Source organism: Dendrobium catenatum, unplaced genomic scaffold (assembly GCF_001605985.2).
Source record: "Dendrobium catenatum unplaced genomic scaffold, ASM160598v2 fragScaff_scaffold_1617, whole genome shotgun sequence".
Classification (NCBI taxonomy): Eukaryota; Viridiplantae; Streptophyta; class Magnoliopsida; order Asparagales; family Orchidaceae; genus Dendrobium; species Dendrobium catenatum.
This window is the reverse complement of record NW_021320079.1, coordinates 3,032,500-3,052,349: the sequence shown is the minus strand read 5'-3', so window position 1 is coordinate 3,052,349 and position 19,850 is coordinate 3,032,500. Positions and strand designations below refer to the sequence as shown.

The 19,850-nt window shown below is 34.0% G+C and overlaps 2 protein-coding genes across 3 annotated transcripts in view; both read right to left on the bottom strand.

Moving 5' to 3' along the window:
- Positions 1 to 389: 389 nt before the first annotated feature.
- LOC110113122 (transmembrane protein 45A-like) lies at positions 390 to 1,031 on the bottom strand (the record flags this gene model as incomplete). Its single annotated transcript, XM_020845592.2, has 1 exon — positions 390 to 1,031. A coding segment is annotated over one exon (546 nt), but the record flags the coding sequence as incomplete, so codon positions are not given.
- Positions 1,032 to 3,684: 2,653 nt separating this feature from the next.
- The window catches only part of LOC110112402 (activating signal cointegrator 1 complex subunit 1), a 28,664-nt gene continuing 12,498 nt past the window's right edge, over positions 3,685 to 19,850 (bottom strand). The window contains exons 5-12 of one of the 2 annotated variants that reach the window (XM_028701014.1): positions 19,110 to 19,236; positions 18,761 to 18,873; positions 18,610 to 18,675; positions 12,783 to 12,873; positions 12,585 to 12,652; positions 11,911 to 11,948; positions 11,644 to 11,816; positions 3,685 to 4,038 (exon numbers count right to left, since the gene is read on the bottom strand). In XM_028701014.1, coding sequence (XP_028556847.1) covers positions 3,815 to 4,038; positions 11,644 to 11,816; positions 11,911 to 11,948; positions 12,585 to 12,652; positions 12,783 to 12,873; positions 18,610 to 18,675; positions 18,761 to 18,873; positions 19,110 to 19,236 — 900 coding nt within the window. In that variant the 3' untranslated portion in view covers positions 3,685 to 3,814. Of the gene's footprint in view, positions 4,039 to 5,327; positions 5,669 to 11,643; positions 11,817 to 11,910; positions 11,949 to 12,584; positions 12,653 to 12,782; positions 12,874 to 18,609; positions 18,676 to 18,760; positions 18,874 to 19,109; positions 19,237 to 19,850 lie in introns of those variants that run through there. The other variant, XM_028701013.1, reaches the window with a different exon arrangement.

Sequence of the window (19,850 nt, the reverse complement as noted above, 5' to 3'; positions counted from 1 at the left end):
GATACCATGAAAGAATCGAACCGAGAGAAGGAGAGACAGAGAACCGAGAGCGGGAAATTTAGAAAATATGAATTCAATTAATTAGAGCTTGATACAGTTCTGAATATATAGAGAGGAGAAGGATACAATTGTAAATAAAATAAAGATGCAGAAATGTAATATGCGCTAATACTTATATAGCCTATATAAAATAATAAAACAAATTTTATATATTAAGTTTCAACTGACAAAATAGGAAAACATAAACGTTTCAAATGAAGCCATTGTTTTCGTCTTGTTCACTTCTGTGACTAAGTTATGAAAAGTGGGTGACCTATCCACATCAATCATAGATGCAAAATTAAAAAAAAAAATTAAGAGGAATTTATTTGGGGAGTGAATCCTTACTCTTTCCAAAGAACATATCCTTGATTTCATTTAATGAAGAAATAAAATAAGAGTGATAAAAGCAAATATCGACAAATAGGTTACCTTTTTGTCGGTCATCATCGCCCAACCATCCCTGCTCCATTATCGCCGCCTTCTCCCACATCTTCTTCATGTAATCTCTTCAGCTCTGGATGTCCATACCGAGATACAGCAACCGCGTAGCATCCTATCACATAGACAAATACCAGGAAAACGAGGGAAAAAAGCTGTATATTGGCCAGGAACTGTCCTCGAACCTGACTGTCTCGTGTGATGCAATTGATGTCATTGTCGTCTAGTCGGCATCCCCTCGGCATCATGGGTCCATAAAGAGTGAAAGCGGTTTGGTAGAACCAGAGGCCCTGTAGAGTGATGCAGACGCCGCTTGAGAAGTCGACGGCAAGATTTTCAGGGAGGAGAGAGCCAACGATGCCGGAGGCGATGCAGAGGCCGATAAGGATGACGAGGATGAGGTGGTAATAGCCTTCGAGACCTGTGTGGGCTGTCGAGTGGAAGTAGAAGAGGAGGTACTCCGCGGTGAAGGCTGCCGAAGCTAGAAGGCAGAGAGCGCCCTCCGGCAAGGCAAGCCAACTGAAAAAGTGGAAGATTATAACGTTCTTTTTAATTTATAGGTAAAAACCGAAAAACGAAAGGCAAAAGAGTCATTTTACTAATTTCGACAGGTTTGCATAAAATCATTATTCTTTAATTTTCATATGAATTGCACCAAGTCTTTATTTAGACGTTCTTTGGTTGCAACTTGCAAGTATTCCAAATGCAAATCAACGTTTTAAAAGTTTTGATATTTGACTGAAATAAAAGCAAACACAATTTAAAATTTTAATAGAAATACTTTACTTTTTCAACAGGGCTATATTCATAATATATTAAACTCAAAATAAATCTGAAAGCTAATTCGTTTACCACGAAAGGTTTCAAGACTAATAACCAATAATAGCGTAGTAATTTTGATTTCAAAGGGGGAAAGAGCGAAAATATAATACCCTTTGCCTGTTTGGTTTGACGGAATTCAAATACAGGGAATGAAACGAGAATGGAAATGAAAATATTAAAATAAGTGACATGAAATTAATTTTCGACTACTTACCCTATTGAGGAAAATTGAGTTGAAAATATTTTTTGAATTATTAAAAAATAAGTTTTTATTTGTTATAAAAAGGAGACGTATCACAATGATTTTTGGATGATTTTTTCCCTGTTTTACACTAGAGTTATATAGTTAATTATTAATGAAAAGCTATATTTATTGGTATTTTTTAGATAAATTTAATTATTAACGACTTACAATTTATAATCGACACATGAATACTGAATATAAAAATTGTGAAGTAGTTTCATTTGCGTTCACTCCAATACCTTTCAATCAGCAAGAACCTCTTTATTGTTAAGGTTAATGCATGCCAATTACTTCGTGATTATAATAAAAATTTGTCCAAGAAAGAGCACGTGTCCATTCCTTCATTAAGTGAAAGACAGCTCACTATGCTGGCCAAATAAAGTTCATGTTTTTAAATGTTATATATCCAATAAATTAGAAAGATTTAATTTCAAAATTCTTCCAATAATGTCTTCTCCAGTTAAATAAGCTACTAATAATCTCCATCACGGACAACTGCTCTACACCTCATGCGAATAACACGACAATGATTACAAAAACTATGCAAAAACACCCCTACAATCGCTCCATTTACGAATAACCAGTATTTAAGTTTGGCGATTGAAAACCAACAATCCGTTCATTTCAGAGGAGTTCTCCCAGCCAAATTTAACGCGTGGGCTTTGAATACAAATCCAATTAAACCCAAATATAGCTTACTCCAACTGAATCTAATCAAACCCAAATACTAGACATTCTAACTCAATCCAATAGAATTCAAATCACAAAGAAATTGCATCCTACTTAACCCCCAAGCCAACTTGAGATAGTGTGGCTAATACTATCAGTAATTAGATAGAAGATTTGGAAGAACAATGAAATTGGGAAAATTTTGTTAAATAAACCCTCAACAAAAAAAAGTGATACTTGAATGAGAATAAATATATGAGATGCTTCTACAATTTTGAATTAGATTATCGACTCTAATTTAAGCCAATTAAACATATGCATAAGGCTTTTTATGAAGATTTTTATAGTCAAATGATTAGTAGCTATTGATTTTTTATTAATCTATATCATTAAAAGTGTTTCAAGTGATTTTATTTTAAATGTAAAGTTACTTGAGGATTATCTAAACTCCTAAAATTTTATATAAAACTTCTTGATTTTTTCATCTATAAATAGGAGAAATTATTGTGTACGTAATCCGAACGCGTTCGGATGCTGCGTATTTACTGCTTATTTGTTGTGTATTTTTTTATACAAAATTTTTTTGTGCCAAAAAATAACAAATAAATAATACTCACTAAATAGTTACTAAATACACAATAAATACGCAAAAAATACGTAGAAAAAATTAAATACATAAAAAATACGCAACAAATAAGCAGTAAATACGTAGCATCCGAACCTATCACTGCGTTCGGACTGCGTACACAATAATTTCTCTTTGCATTGGGACTGTTCTCAAGTTGATATTCTCTATGTTATCTCACTTAGAAGATTTATTCAAAATTGGATGCATGAAAGTGTTGATATTATCATTGAAGGTAATAACTTTAATTTTATCAGATTCTTTCAAAAATTTATGAATAAAGAGGATATTGAGATGGAAATTTTAAATCCAAAGGATTTAATCTTTCTTAGTGATTTTAACCAAGTTTTATTTCATTTTGTTAGGAGAGAATGTAATAAGCTTGCCAACAGGCGTGCAAGATTAGCTCTATCTCATTTTTTTTTTTTTTGCATAATCTCAATTGTAATAAAATACCTCCCTTTTTAACTTTGTTAAAGGAGAAATTTAGTTGTTCATAGTTTAATCTTAATAAAATGCTTTTTGCAGTTTCTTAAAAAAATACAAAAATAAAAAAAAAGCCACGTTAGAAGTGAATGCAAATCATGTCTCATGAGAATAGTTCCTTGACTACGGACAATGCCACTTATTATTGGATTGATTTCAATATCAATTAAAACTTAAAAATTTTTATTTACTATTCATGAGACAATAAATAAATATAATCTTAAGAAGACCAAATGAAAAAAAAAATATTCAATCAAAACCCTTCTAAATTAAATTTTTACATATGCTGTGAGATTTTAAAATATTATATAAATAAACATTAAATTTTAGATTATTAGATAGGTAAATAAATAGGTAATAAACACATAAAAGCCCCTCATGGGCAATTTCGTTGACTAAAAAAAAATACAATGTAAAAGGAATATTTTTGAGATGTTATTATGAGTGAAATAAATTCAGGTGATTTTTTTTTTTGTTCGGCATAAAATTTAAAGAAGATGGCAACTGGCGCGTGGAGGCCGATGGCGGCGGGTGGTGGTGGACGACGAGGTGGCGACGGTGGTTTTCGGAGGCAGCGGGGGGCCGCGATGCTGTCCAGTGGCCTGCGGCAGGTGGTGGTGGCCAACTGCCGACGGTGGGTGACGATGGTCACGGCCAGCAGCGGGTTGCTTGCTTTTTTGAGAGTTACTTCCGGAATCCACAGACAGACGACCTGAAAAAACAATATAAATTTGATGTCAGTCATCCTTTTATTACTATTATTATTTTAAGGATTTGAGTTCAGATCTTCGGCCATACAACCATTGGTTGCAGGGCATTGGAACAACAAATTATGAAACAAATATATATTTAAAAATAAAAGAAATAGACTGCTGTGGATGTGGAAGATGTAGCGGTTTAACAAGCTGTATAACCCAAAGTGAAAAGAAAAAAAATGAATTTCTGATAAGAAATCAGAATCTGAGGAAAAATTTGACCATTATGAAAATATAACTGAGAATGAGTGTAGTGATTCAAACAGAAAAATAGATGAATTTTGAAAGAAATATAAGCAACGCATAATGCAGTAGTGTGTTGGAGAGTGAATCCTCTCAGTGCAAGAACTTCCTCCAGAAAATGAAATAGCGTTAAGCTGTAAAAGGCTAGTCTTCTGCAAACCAAAACAAACAAGTATATACTGCACAAGCTTGATGACAAACTAGATACTTGGTCCCAGTTGTGCGGGATAGGAGAAATTATTCTGTGCAGACACTAAATCATCCAGAGGCGAATCATAACACGCCACGTCACCCGGTACACAGCCGCGATACACAGCAAACGAGTGATATGGCGCATTCTGATTCGTCTCCGGACAGCGTCCGTATTCGCACAGAATAATTTCACAAGTGATGGATAGTTTGCGTGCCTCCACCAATGATCATCATAGCACACCCATATCTATTGCGGATCACTCCCAGTAAACTGATATTCTTCTACGCTAAAACACAATCTCCTATGGTACATATTAAATATTGGCTTACTATTTTCAAGAAATGTTGAAAAAATCCGCACAATTATCTGTAAATATAGGTATACACAACCCCTTTAAAAAATATCCTAAGTTGCTTAGTTGCGACTAAGTTCTTGGTGTTGCTTATCATACCATGAGTAATCAAAATGCCCAAGTTATATAAATGACTCAGGATGATAGCTTGAAGCAGTTGTAAGAGCACTGCAGATGTGTGGATATGTTTTCAATGTTACTTAGCTTTGTCAAGCAATCACTAAAGGCATAGAAGATGAGATGCAATGAAGCGGTGACAAAGATGAATCACATCAAGCCAATAAAGTAGAACAATTAATCATGATGTAAAGTGGACAAAGAAATTTTTACATATGCTGTGATATATTAAAATATTATATAAATAAACATTAAATTTTGAATATTAGACATGTAAATAAATAGGCAATAAACAAAGCCCCTCATGAGCAATTTTGTTGGCTAAAAAAAGAAATGCAGTGTAAAAGAAATATTTTTGAGATGTTATTATGAGTGAAATAAATTCATGTGATTTTTTTTTTTGTTCGGCATAAAATTTAAAGAAGATGGCAACAGGCACGTGGAGGTGGTGGCGGCCGGCGTCCGGTGGCAATGGCGGCTGGTGGAGGTGGCCGATGGCGGTCAGTGGTGGTGGACGACGAGGGGGCAACGGTGGTTTTTGGAGGCAGCGGGGGGCCGCGATGGTGTCTAGTGGCCTGCGGCAGGTGGTGGTGGCCAACCGCCGATGGTGGGTGACAATGGTCGCGTCCAGCAGCAGGTTGCTTGCTTTGAGGGTTACTTCCGGAATCCACAGACAGACGACCTGAAAAGAATATAAAATTGATGTCAGGCATCCTTTTATTACTATTATTATTTTAAGGATTTGAGGCCAGATCTTCGGCCATACAAACATTGGTTGCAGGACCTTCGAACAACAAATTATGAAAGAAGCTGTATAACCCAAAGTGAAAAGAAAAAAATGAACTTCTAATAAGAAATCAGAATCTGAGGAAAATTTTGACCATTATGAAAATATAACTAAGAATGAATGTAGTGATTCAAACAGAAAAATAGATGATTTTTGAAAGAAATATAAGCAACGCATAATGCAGTAGTGTGCTGGAGAGTGCTTCCTCTCAGTGCAAGAATTTCCTCCAGAAAATAAAATAGCGTTCAGCTGTAAAAGGCTAGTCTTCTGCAAACCAAAACAAACAAGTATATACTGCACAAGCTCGATGACAAACTAGATACTTGGTCCCAGCTGTGCGGGATAGGAGAAATTATTCTGTGCGGACACCAGACCATCCGGAGGAGAATAATAACGCGCCACGTTACCCGGTACACAACGGTACACAATAAACGAGTGGCTTTGCACATTATGATTCGTCTCCGAACAGCATCTATATCCGCACAAAATAATTTCACCAGTGATAGATAGTTTGCGTCCCTCCACCAATGCTATTGCGGATCACTCCCAGTAAACTGATATTCTCCTGCACTAAAACACAATCTCTTATAGTACATGATTAAAATATTGGCTTACTATTTTCAAGAAATGTTGAAAAAATCCGCACAATTATCTGTAAATATAGGTATACACAACCCCTTTTAAAAATATCCTAAGTTGCTTAGTTGCGACCAAGCTCTTGGTGTGCTTATCATACTATGAGTAATCAAAATGCCCAAAGTTATATAAATGACTCAGGATGATAGCTTGAAGCAGTTGTAAGAGCCTGCAGATGTGTGGATATGTTTTCAAGGTTACTTAGCTTTGTCAAGCAATCACTAAAGGCATAGAAGATGAGATGCAATGAAGATGTGACAAAGACGAATCACATCAAGCCAATAAAGTAGAACAATTAATCATGATGTAAAGGGGACAAAGACCAGCCACTAGAAGACTAATATTCTAATACTAAATAAAAATTAGATAAGAGATTTCTTAGGTTATGAATTATTTGTTTAGTATCAAAAATTGGAATTGAATCAATTTTATTTGATTGTTAAAGAACCGGTTCAATTATTAATTGTAGTTTTAGTTCTCTTTGATTTTAGTTATCGGCTTGATTTATTTGCTTTTGTAAAATTGCAATTCAATGTAATCATTTCTCTCCTTAACAATTGTGTAATTTCTTAGTTGTTATAGGTATCATTTGTGTATAGATATTCATGGGATGTATACAAAATCCAAGCTTTCTAACAACCACCTTTCTATGTGCTAGAAAAGCAATATTAAAGACTTGTTTAAAATTTTTATTTTTCCCTCAATCATATTCTCCTCGGAATGCTTAATTTTTTCGGCTTCCTTTTCAAAGAGTTGACCATCATGAATGATGAAAATTAAACTAAAGGAGAATTTCAAGGAATAAATTATGTGAAGTGGTCTTATAGATTGTGAAGACATTTTTGAAAGGAAAGAGAAAAAATTCATCATATTTTTTATCCTCATCTGAAGTAGATTTAACGATCAAGTCGTACTTATGGAATACCATGATGCCTGAAATCGATGGGCCATACATATTCTTAATAACCGCAAAAGGCACTAGGAAAGCTATAAAACAAACTTAAATATATCGTCTCATCTACAAGATTAAGATGGAATTCTCAATAACTAAGGTAGCCTCTCTCTACCATTGAATATTTCAATGCAATGAAAGTCTATCAGTTAGAGCTCAATTACTACTAAGGTCCAAGATAAAGTTTAGTGATGATGTCATGATTCTTAAACAATTAGTAGAATATGAGTATTTGAATTTCTTGTATGACTTAATAATGAATTCGATCATATTTTCATTCAAATCTTGATTAAAGAAATCCGTCTTTCAAAGTCAAATTCCTAGAGAATATTAGGGAGGAACCGTCTTAAGCCCAATATATCTAATTAATAAAATAGCCTCAAGAGTGATTTTAAAAAGTTTTTTTAAGTGCAAATTTTTGTACTGCAAATATTTTTTTCTAAAAACATCCACCAAAAATTTGGTTGGCATATGTTCATATTCACAAACAATACATGGGTAAACACGATCTTATAACACTTAAATGTATTTTTTTAAAGATATTCATAAATTTAAAAAGAGTATAAGTATTATCATCCGACCACGAAAAAATAAAAAGACTTCCAAAAGACATCAATTTCATGAAAAATAAAACTTCTTCACTCAAATTTGTTTTCAAGGAGAAAACAACTAAATGGTGATGTGATGCAATCATGCAAAATTAGGAATTGCACGCTAGAGATTAATAATAGAATATTACTTTGCCTTTCACTATAAAAATCTAGCTTACTCAAGTAAAGTTCAAGAAAAGTGTTGACCTCATTTTTCGCTCAAGTACCCTCGAGCACCTTCGATCGATTTAATCGAACATCGTTGAGTCCAATTTGAGCTCGAATCGACCCGACTTGAGCCGGATCAGGCTCGACTTTGTTCATTTAGACTCAATTATTTTATTTTTGTTGCGTCGGGCTTAATTCGATTAAATTAGTATTGATTTTGAGCTTAATTTTGTGCAATCTAACTCGTGGTGTCAGCTCGAATAAAAATTGGCTCAAATCGAGCCAAATTCAGACTCGAGCCTAACCTGATCTTAACCACAACTGACCTGATTCAGCTCAATTTGGTTCCGATAAACTCCGGATAACTTTTTAAAATATTTTGAATTCGTTCACTAAATCTAGTAATTGTGTCGACGGTGGCGATCGAGTGAGATCTGCGATTCGGCCGAAATCGCGCTGATCAGAAGATTTTTGCGATTCAGACAGACATCAGACATCGAGCGAAGAACAAAGCTGTTAAAGGAATTTCGGTGGCTGGAGCACGACGACGACGAAGGGCGGGCTTCCTTTCCTAGCGACGAGTTTGATTTTTTATGGATTTCTCCAGCAAACTCACGAAGAGATCTTGGAGGGAGGAACTCACAAAGAGAACAAGCAGTAAATTTCATTTCATCAAAAACTAACTATTACAATCCATCATGCCTCATATAAAGAGGCCCAAAATAAACATAAAATAAAATGACGTAAATGCCCTCAGGGCTACATAAGCGAAACAATGCCCTCAGGCGCAAACTAGGAAAATAAAGGAAATAACATAAAATGTGAATACATCAAAAATAGAGACTCTGGATCGTGGTCGTCGATCTGCACCTCCGGCGATGGTACACGTGTCGAAATATGATGTCCCAATCAAATGATTTTTTTTTTATGAATTTAATATCTTCTATTAAAATCTCAACTACACAAACGCAACAATGCATTACTCCTATAACTAAACTTCTTAATGCCTTTATAAGAACGACAAAGGCCATCTAGAGTTTCCAAAAAGCTTAAGACTCGATAACCGAATTCTTATAATAATGATCAACTCATTATCCTACAGTATCCTCTTTATCCCAAAAACCAATCACATCCTTTTCAAAATTTGCTTACAAATAAAGCCTTTCTTACAAACATTAGCTTCAACACTACTAAAATTCCACAAATCCTATTTGAGGCATTTAAAAATACAAATGGGAAGGATGCCATGAGATAAGAAGTGAATATCGTGGCAAAAAAAATCACACCTAAGAGTTGAACTACCAAAATGGATAAAACCTATAAGATGCAAATGGGCTCTCTCATTAGAATCTAAAGCAGCGAAAGGGAATGGCATAAAATATGATTAGTACCAAAAGGATATACTCAATCCTATCGAGTAGACTACTAAGAAATCTTTCCTTCTGTTGCTAAAATGAATACAATTCCCATCCTAATTTATTCGGTTGCTAACCTTGGATGGCCTATACAATAATATGATGTGAAAAATACATGTTAAATGGCAATGTTGAAAGTTAAGTTTATATGAATCCTCCATCAGAATTCAAAAAACATTTTCCACCAAAAATGAAATGTTTAGATTAAAAAAAGAAACGATATAATCTTAAACATGGAATGGGACGTAAACAAAGTCAAGAAGACATACACTCTACATAAAACATTCTACGTATGAATAAGTACACCTAAAAAGACTTGGTTATAAAATATTAGAAATGACATTTCTTTATTAGATTTGAAGGAGAATATTAGAAATGACTTTTCTTTATTAGATTTGAAGGAAAATTGACACTTAAAATGATACAATGAAAAAAAAAATTCATTTAGCTGACCCCACATAGTGGGATAAGTTCATGGGTACCAAAGTTGCTCAATTAGAGGAAAAAAATTATCTCTTGATAAAAATATGTTTTGGATCTTTTGAAAGATATAAAATGATTGATTATAAGGATATTACCTACCATAGTTAGAAATTGGATACAAATGAAGAGAACATAAAATTTAACATTTGACAACGTAAAAGATTAGTTGAGAAGTTAATATATATATCCCAAACTATCCTAAAATCTACATTGCACTGAGTCTCATAAATCAATTTATCCACGAACAAATGAAATCTCAACTTCAAGCTGCTTAGAGAATTCTTGGATATCTAAAATCAAATCTTGGAAAATGGATACTCCACAAAAAAAAATATGAAATTTTATAAATTGAAGGTTATACTGATGATGACAATGTGAGATCACCACTAAATAAGAGATCCACTTTAAGATAGTGCACACTCCCGATATTATAGACATCATGTGCCAAATATGATCTCCATATTCAAATTTCAACACCTTATACTTCAAAAATATTTATCCATAACTACTACTCTATATTGTGTGATTAAAATTTATCCTCAAATTAGATTATAATTCGAATACAAACTTTTCTTTCCATTTTTTGCAAAACAAGCTATCTGCAACTTCGTAGCTTTCCTTCTGAAGTGTCAATGTTCTTTTCTCATTTAGTAAAATCAGTTTTTCTTATTGCTATATCATATCTACCATGAAATCCAGTATAGATCCAATTTCAGACTTCAACCTTCTATTCAATACAGATTATGAATAGTTTATAACCATAAATACTACAAGATAATTGTTCAGACATCACCAACAATAGTCATCCTCAATTCCTCCATGTTAGTCCGTCGGTATGCCATCAACAACCATCAGTTACACCTATTTAATGCTGATAATATGAAGTTGGTTTCTTACTGACACTTATTATCAAGCCAGATGGTGCCATGTTCTAACTCTGCAGTTAGTACTTGACACAAATCCATTGTGCCTAGTCATTGACCACCAATCTACCAGATGTTGTTTCACACTTTCACTTCTAACCTCTAAATAGCCATTTGGCCAATCTTAATCAATTCTACTGTTTAACTGACATTACAAAACAGAAATTTAACAAGGGATAGAAAGAACGTCCTTGATAACTGCTATGTGAGAAGTGAGAACCTCTTAAAGAATTGGGGTAAATTATTACCAAATACAGAAAGTGAGGTTATTTACGGGTTTCCATAATTTAATGGTTAGTGAAACTATAAAATAATTGCATCACCATTGAATGATGTTACATTAACAAAATAAAAATGGAACTTTGCATTGTAATAGGTTGGAGGAATAATTACAGAACTGAATTGGTCTATAACATGATTTACTATCAAGCTTCTAGAATTGCAATGCGGATTAAAACTAGACTGCCTACTTATAATATTCATCGAAAAACCTTCTGTTAATTGGTTATGATCAACTTCGTGGGTAGCACGTAAATTCTCATCTCAAATCCTTAGATTTACTTGTTTTGTTTAGAATAATGTAAAATGGAACTTGTTTTACACTAATGGAGGTCCCACTATGAGACAAGAAGAATAGTAACAAGAATCAATGCCCAGAAACTAATATAGAAAAAAAAATGTCGCACTTAGACTAAAGACTTACCAGACTTAGGAAAGGGTATTGAGCCACAGCAATGGTAGTATCCGCTTTTATCATAAACAAATCTCTGAGAAAGATGTGCCTCCCGAATGACATATTCACCCCAATCTTCCAAACCATACCTCTTAAATATATCTCGTGCATCAAATGAATCATTTCTTATAGTATGCATCTTTCTAAAAACAAATCATAAAGATTAGTCATAACCATTCACAAAAGATGCGGCCTAAAATAACAAGTAAAGAAGAAGATCACGCCACAAAAGAGAACCTTTTTCTATGTCTGGAATTCATCAAAGTGGCATGGAGCTACAATTCAATTAAAAAACAGTCGTTATCAACATAAAAAGGAATAATGTCATTAATTACATGAAGAAGTCTTGATCATGTTATTTTTCCAACATGTCCTGAGTTAATTAAGTCAAGTTAGGCTACCCAATCACTACTACTTTAGCCTATCAGATGCCACAGTATTAACATAATAAGGCATAATGGAAGTAGTAAATATGCATGAAAATTTGTCTTTTCTAACTTTTTGGATAGCATTGCACTACAAACTAAGCCTTTATTTAGGGCGGTGGGAATAGATGAGTCTCCTGCCATAAATGCTACTTTATGTAGCTTTTCTGCAGGAAATGGGAAAACTATAGCTGATGTGAAAACAGAAACTGACACGGTTAATGAAAACTAAACACTACTGGGTTTCTGCATAAATACTGCAATGATTCAAGATGTCAACAACAAGAAGTTCGTCACTTCAACCAAACTTTAACATTTGTTAACATCTACTCCTTTCAAACAATTTTAAACTTTAAAGCATATCCGTTTTCCATGCAGTGAAAAGGGATGTTCTACAGCATTAAAATCTAAATTAATGCTCAAAATTGGTAATTAGATATCTAGATAAAAAAAGAATGGGGTAGAAAGTCACATTAAAAAGCCCACCTTTAAAGAATGACGAGCATCCTTTTGAAGAACAAGACCTGCATCCACATAAGCATCAATGATAACCTCTTCATAGCAAAAGTCAAGGCATAACTCATATGCATTATTCCAACATCTCCACTTCCTATAGACCATTCTTCTCTTGAAAGTAAAAAGTTATAAATTCACATAAAGTAAGGTGAAACTGCTTTTGGATACGGCAAGCACGTAACAAGCGTCCATCTCCACTTACTTCCTCTATTGGAGCATATACGACATGAGCATTAGCTGGTGAACCCCTCATGCATGCCTGCAAATTATCATCATAGTGCTTTCAGTCTATTCCGCAAGTAACAAATTAAATTACATAAAAAAAACAAATTAGAAGGTGGTGAAAATTTTCTTTACAAAAAATGAAATCAAAACTGAGCGCAAAATAAATAAATAAAATGGTACGTCTTAGGTTTCACAAATTAGGGTTTGCCCTCATTTCCCTTCAAAAGAGTGAAATTTCTCCACCAAAACCACATGAGAAACAATCACAAAAGGGTAGAGAAGAAAAATGAGAACCTTTGCATTAGCAAGCCAAGAGAAAACAAGATATGTTTGTCCACTTCAAGAAGGACAAGATCTCCCACAAGAAAACCCTATAAAAGCACAAGAGAAGACTAGAGGAAGAAAACTAGAAAGAGAATACACTTTTCATAATGCCTAAAACTAAACCCTAATGGCTCCCTTCATACCCTTTCAAAAATATCATCCCATCCCCAAAATACCCCCATTTAAGTGGGGGGTCCCTCTTTGGTCCAGCCGGATTCCCGCACCCCCCCACCTCTTCCGCCTGTAGACCCGCATGGGTCGAGGCGGGATCGGTAAACCCGGTCCAACATAAAACCCTAAACTAGAGCTGAGGATTTATTTGAAGAGGTTCATCACATTCTTACCTTGGTTATGCTTTGCATTATGGAGCATGTGCATTTAAACAATCGGTTCCTTTTCTTTTTCTTGGCCTTTGTCTTATAAGCATGTTGCTTGATATAGACGTTCCAGTTCTATTGTTCTTTCAAGTATTTTATGTATTGTTTTATATTTATTCTCCTTAGATATTTAACAATATTTTATCTGATTGGCATATTAATGTAGCTTAAATTTGTGAGTATAGAGTGCTAGTATTGAGAATATTTTGCTTGATAATTACACATCAAGGAAAATATGTATAAAATTATAAACGGATGTGCTTCACTTAAAATATGCCACTTCGCGTGATGATTTTAAGCAGAAATCTTCCTCTATGCCTAACAAACTATAATTCAATGGTACTTCTAATTGGTCTGGGTGCAGGGGACGTGGGCTTAGGCTTGTCCAGTCTTGACTTGTTCGAGATGGTATATATATGTTTCCTCAACAAATCATGTCATTTAAGGATCCAAACCAGCCGGACAAAAACTAAACTTCGCCCTTATGGAAACTAGTCAGCTAATGACTCTAGCATTACAAAGTGTTGAATGGTTCATTTGCCTGGAGCCTTCCAAGTACATGTTCCACCTCCTAGCCCAATGCTGCACCTACTTGGAGACCTCCGGCTGCTGCTGTGAACTCTGTAGCTCCTTCACAAATTTTTAGATCCCTTGCAGCCAATCAGCTCCAGTTGATTAAAGCACAAGGATTCGCCTGCCCTTAGGACCGCGTATCTCACCAAGTCACCTATTTGTGGGTTCCTACAGCTGTCAGTTTTTTCCATCTCTTTATTCCCTGTAAATTGCTTTAATTATTTTCCTTTTATATGATCTATAGAATAGCCTATATAAATGGTCAATTCTTGCACAAACAATTTGCAATAAAAACTACAACAGCTTCTCTCTCTTTTTTTTCTATTCTCTTTTTCAATTTTTATGAAATCAGAGAGGGAAAGCGATCTGAAGTTACGTCAACTCTTCCACCTCCATTCAAACATCCTTTGATTTAGAGACAAAATCAAAGTCATCCCGTTCAAAACACCATCCAGTTGAATGAAGACAATTTACTCGTTGGTTTCAATCGATTTGAATGTACATCAAACATGGAGGCAAAATTGGCTAAATCTACAATAGCCGACTAAATAGTTCAACCGAACCAGTTCAACCAATCCGTTTTACCTAATTGAAGAAGCAGACAAGAAGGTCGAGATGAATGAATTGGCACAAAGCGAGTAGACCCTACCCATGTAATATCCGTTGCTACAGAATGGGCACAAATCCCCTAATTTTCTTGTGTCAATCTTTTAATTAATAATTTGTAAATTTAAATGAGAGTTGAAGTCTAGAGTTGCAAAGCATGTTAAGTGTCAAGGGGACAGTGAGAGCATAGCAGCTTTATAGGGAGCACTGCAGTGCTGGAGGTCATCGCTGCGATGCTGAGTTCTCGACTTGGAGGAATACGAGAGAATCCATAATATTCTAGCTTTACATTGTAGAGCTGCGTGTCAGAGCACCACGACGTTGTCCGTTGAAACAAGTTTATATATATAAATCTAAGTCCATTTGCACAAAACCCCTCACCCCTGAGCTTGTTGGAGAAGGAAGAAGAGAGAAGGAGAGGAGAAGAAGAGGAAAAAGAAGAAAGAGAAATGAAGATAGGATATTCGAAGGCAGAGGTGTGGGATTTGTATTTTGACGTTTTTAAGGGAATTGTTCTGCTCGAGGTAAGCTTCAAATACCCTACTTCAGATTTCAATTCCGGTGTTTTTTATAAAAAGTTATGAAATAAATTATGATTAAAATGAGTTTTACCAACTTTCCACCGTGTAACTTTTAATATGTTATAGACTAATTTATTCTGGTCATTTTAACAATAAGAAGTTAAAATTTCACAGGTCGACTTAATCTATATGAATTTTTGGGTAAATTGCATTAAATATGATATTTTTGGTATTTCATATAGTTCAATAAAAAAACTTAAAATGATGTTTTAAAGTAACTCTATGAATGGTTTGTTTAATCGAAAATGTCAAGTGGGAAGGTAAATTATATCTGTAAAATCCTACTCTTTCATATGTAAAGAAATTCATGCTCATATTCATTGTTATGTAAGAACATTAGTTCTATCATTTGCATATGCATCTCATGTCATTAGAAGAGTTTTGATGTGATTAAAAGTGAAGTGCACTATATATTCTATTATATGAGCTCGACTTTCTGTTATGTTCTGATTCTATTTCTGGCCCCATCATCCATATGTCGATGTGAGAGGGTTCTAGCCCTATCTGTCTAGTGCTGACGCGGGAGGTTGATTCTTTTTCTAGACTCATCTATCAAGTACAGATGTGGGAGGTCAAAAAGCAGACATAAGTGAAAGTAGTGATATAAATAGGCATCAATATATATGCATTGCATGTTATATAAACAAGTATAGATAAATAACTTAGATTCGCATGTTAAATATTTTGTTAAAATAATTATGGTTCTGATACTGTCAAAATGATTTTGTTTCTAACATGGTGACAAACAAATTCAAATAGTATTCTAACAACTGTGCACGTTCATATTTCTAATACTATTAAGTCTAAGATAAAGAAGTTCTGAAATTTCACATATTATTTCTAAAGCGCTAAATATTTATGTTAATTTTTGTATATGAAAATTTAACTCATTTACTGTAAAGTCATAACTAATAGTTGAATATTACACATGCATAAATATTATAAATATGAATTGATTTTTGTAATAGAGATTGGACTATTCTACTGAATATATGACTGCTCGTTCTATGGTCTTCATGAAATTTCAAGAAAAAAAGAGTCCGGCTAGTAGAGTTGATAAGGATAAAATCATGAAGGGGAAATTCTATTAAGGTACTTTTCTAAGGATTTAGTTTCTTTTTGTTTTGATATGTGAAATTCTAATGTGTACTGAAAAGATTATTTTTGGATGATTATTTTTTTAATGAAAATTTCTGGATAAAAGTTAATATGTACATTATGCAATTACTCCTGGATATTTATAATGGCTCTGGTGTCAAAGATAGAAGAGAGATACAACAAGTAAAATTTTTGTTTGAGCAGAAAAGAAAGAACTTATGATTACAAGTCGTTTGAATTAATCTGTGCAACTGTGTTCAACAAGGAAGAAGAAAAAAACTAACTGAACTGTGTGATCCCGATTTAAATGTCATTTTTATACTTTAATGATAAAACTGAATATAAAATGTCATTATAAATGTGATTAAATATTTTGTTCACCTTTGATGTCGTCTTTGACTATGTTTGACGAATTTAACATTATAACTCACAACGTTTGATACAATCAACGTTATCTTTGATGAAATTCAATAAGTTCGATATTGTCTTTGATGACGTTCGATACTTTCAACGTTACCCTTGACAACATTCGACATCTCAGATATTATATTTTATGTTGTTTGGCATCTTTAATATTATTTTAGGTAGTGAAAGAACTAAGTAGTGAAGTCAAGACAGACATTGAAGACAAATAACTTGAAAAATAAGGTAAAAGTTAAATTGTTATTGTTAATTTAATTAAAAAGTTTTAACATAAATATGTATCCAAATGAGCTAAATAAATTGACTAAATAAAGCGTGAATTAAGAAAGGACGAATAAGAGTTTGAGGTACAATGGAAAAGAATATTTGACATTCGAAAAGAAAGCGAGGCAGTGATTATACTTTTATTTTATAGCCATTACAATTCAATTATTGATTCAATTCATTTATTGGCATAACATCTAGTATGTATATGTCAGGACTCGGTCCAAGTACTTGGAATATCAAGTCGAGATAGCATATCACATAAATATATTCTTTTATATTAATAAGAAGTTATCCCCACGGTACTTTGGGCCTTAGGAGATCTTGGAGCGCATTGGAGCAATAGTATATCGCTTAAGGCTATCACCCTCATCAACTTTGCACCCAGTCTTTTATGTCTCACAGTTGAGGAAGGCAATAGGAGAGCATATATTATCATCAGTGCTTCCGATTTTGACAGAAGACATGGAGGCCGTTTTGAAACCTCTGGAAGTAGCGGATGTACGCAAAAGAGAGATCAGGACACATGAAGTACTAATCAAGTTGAAGGATGTGTCAAAGCATGATGCCATATGGAAGCCATACGAGACAATCAGAAGAAAGTTCCCTACCTTCCACCTTGAGGACAAGAAAATTTTTGATGGGAGTATTGTTACGAGGGTGACGAATATAGGGGAGGGAAACAGCCAGCCCAGCAAGGGCCAGTCCAGCAAAACCGGACGAACAACCCATGGGCGGAGACAACAGGTCGGCCCCTTGTGGGGCCCAGCAGAGCTTTGATTAAATACACTAGAAGAATAAATAAGGAGGGAAATGATAAAGAAAAGAATTCTAATTTTGAAATAGAGAAAGGGAGAGAAATTAATTAAGGCGGCTGATTTGGGGGTAATTAGAGAATTTAATTATGGCTTATTCTAAGGTTTGTTTTTTCATGTTTTGTTTGCGAGTTTTGCTATAAATTTTCTGAAGTTTCACTTGAGGGCTTCCTAGCGGCATCAAGGTCAAATGAGAGAGACGATCTACCTCTCTAATAGTAGATCATTGTAACTTTCTTTGGTGTTAAAACATTAATACAAAAATCAGCTGTTGTTTCTCAATTTCTATTGTTTTTACTATCTTTTCTTTTTGATTTCGTTTTCAAGGCAAATCAGGATCACCCAAGCTTCTAAGCACATCCAAAGACCATACCAGGTTCATTAAAAATGATAAAAATTATAGAAAACTTAAGCTAATTTTCTTAACTAGCAACATGAAATGAAACATAGCATAGATCTAGAAACTCCAAATGGTAGTTCTTTAATCACAAAGAAAGCATGCTTCTAGTACAATACAGATGACAAATAAAGAGTAACACTGTTGATCAAGAAAACTATATGCTCTCACAAAAATAAGCTCAGAAGTAACATGATCTTCACAATAGTACAAACACAAATTAGTGTTGAATAAAAAAATATAAACTCATAAACTTGAGCGTATGAACATCTTGAAAGAGCTGAGCGAATTATTGGAAACAAAGAATCATACCACTCCTCTTAGCCTTATATAAACAGGTCGATTTTCTAAAGCATCCATTACTTTCAAAGAAATTTCCTGCTTAGAGTAAAGGATACATTTGGAAAAATAAAAAGGACAAATCACCTAATATTAATCATATCTTCAATAAAAGAAAGAATACCTTTAGAATCTTAGTAGCCATAGCAACACGATCCTTATTCCATAACTTCAGCATAAGCACAGTCAAGTGAAATGTTTGAGGATTAATAAATATGGACCTTTCAATACCCATTGCTGCATTTTAAATGATCAGTTTCTACTCCAAAAAAAAAAAGTATTAAGGAAAAAAACTTCTAGAAGAACGCCAACATTGATGATATAAACATAATCTTTACATGCTATGAGATTAATCAAATCATTGCTAAAAGGAATGCTCCTTAACATTTTAACATAAAGAAAGAAAATTCTTTAATTGTACAACTAAATTGGTGGACAATTTAAGATGTAAAAGTTTGCTAAAGCAAATTCACCAGGTATCATATTAACTTCTTCCAGTACAGATTTCTGAAATCCTTCTAGCTTCTCTACCAGTTCACGGTGGATAGCGAGGGGGAGAGATACAAAATGGGTGAAATCAAGGTTTGGGCTTTTCACTGCCTGTGGTTTGAGACAAGTGAATAAGCCAAATTAGCAGTAGCGTTAAAAAGAAGAGCACATAAAAAATATAGCATGAAATTATGATTGAAGTAAGAAAATATGCCACAAATAACCAATAATTGTCACATGCATACCCCACAAAGGCATGGTATTTTAACACTACGTAAAAAGAAAATTATTGATATTGCATTTTAATTACTAAATGAGATATTTTCATATTAGGACCTATTTGATCTCTTGTACATAAAACATGTTTTAGAAAGAGAAGATTTTGTTTTCACTCTTTTTGCATGTGAGAAGAAGCTACTCATTTGAGGTCTTGATGGAGTTTGAAACCCACATTGATTTCCAACAAAATGGAATCTAGCAAAATAGAACAAACCAAATTTTGGTCAATATGCATGAACAAGTCAGTTCTAATTCTTATTTTGTATTTCTTCAATCAATGAATAAATTCGTGACTTCCCAAATATCTCCAACCAAAATCTCCTAAAGCCACGGGACACAGTTTAACGATATGGAAATAAAGCTACGGGTCCCAAAGCGCAGTAGTTGTTGGCTTTGAGAACATTAGGAGAGCAGTTTTTTTGGAAAGTTTAGCGATAGTCACGGAT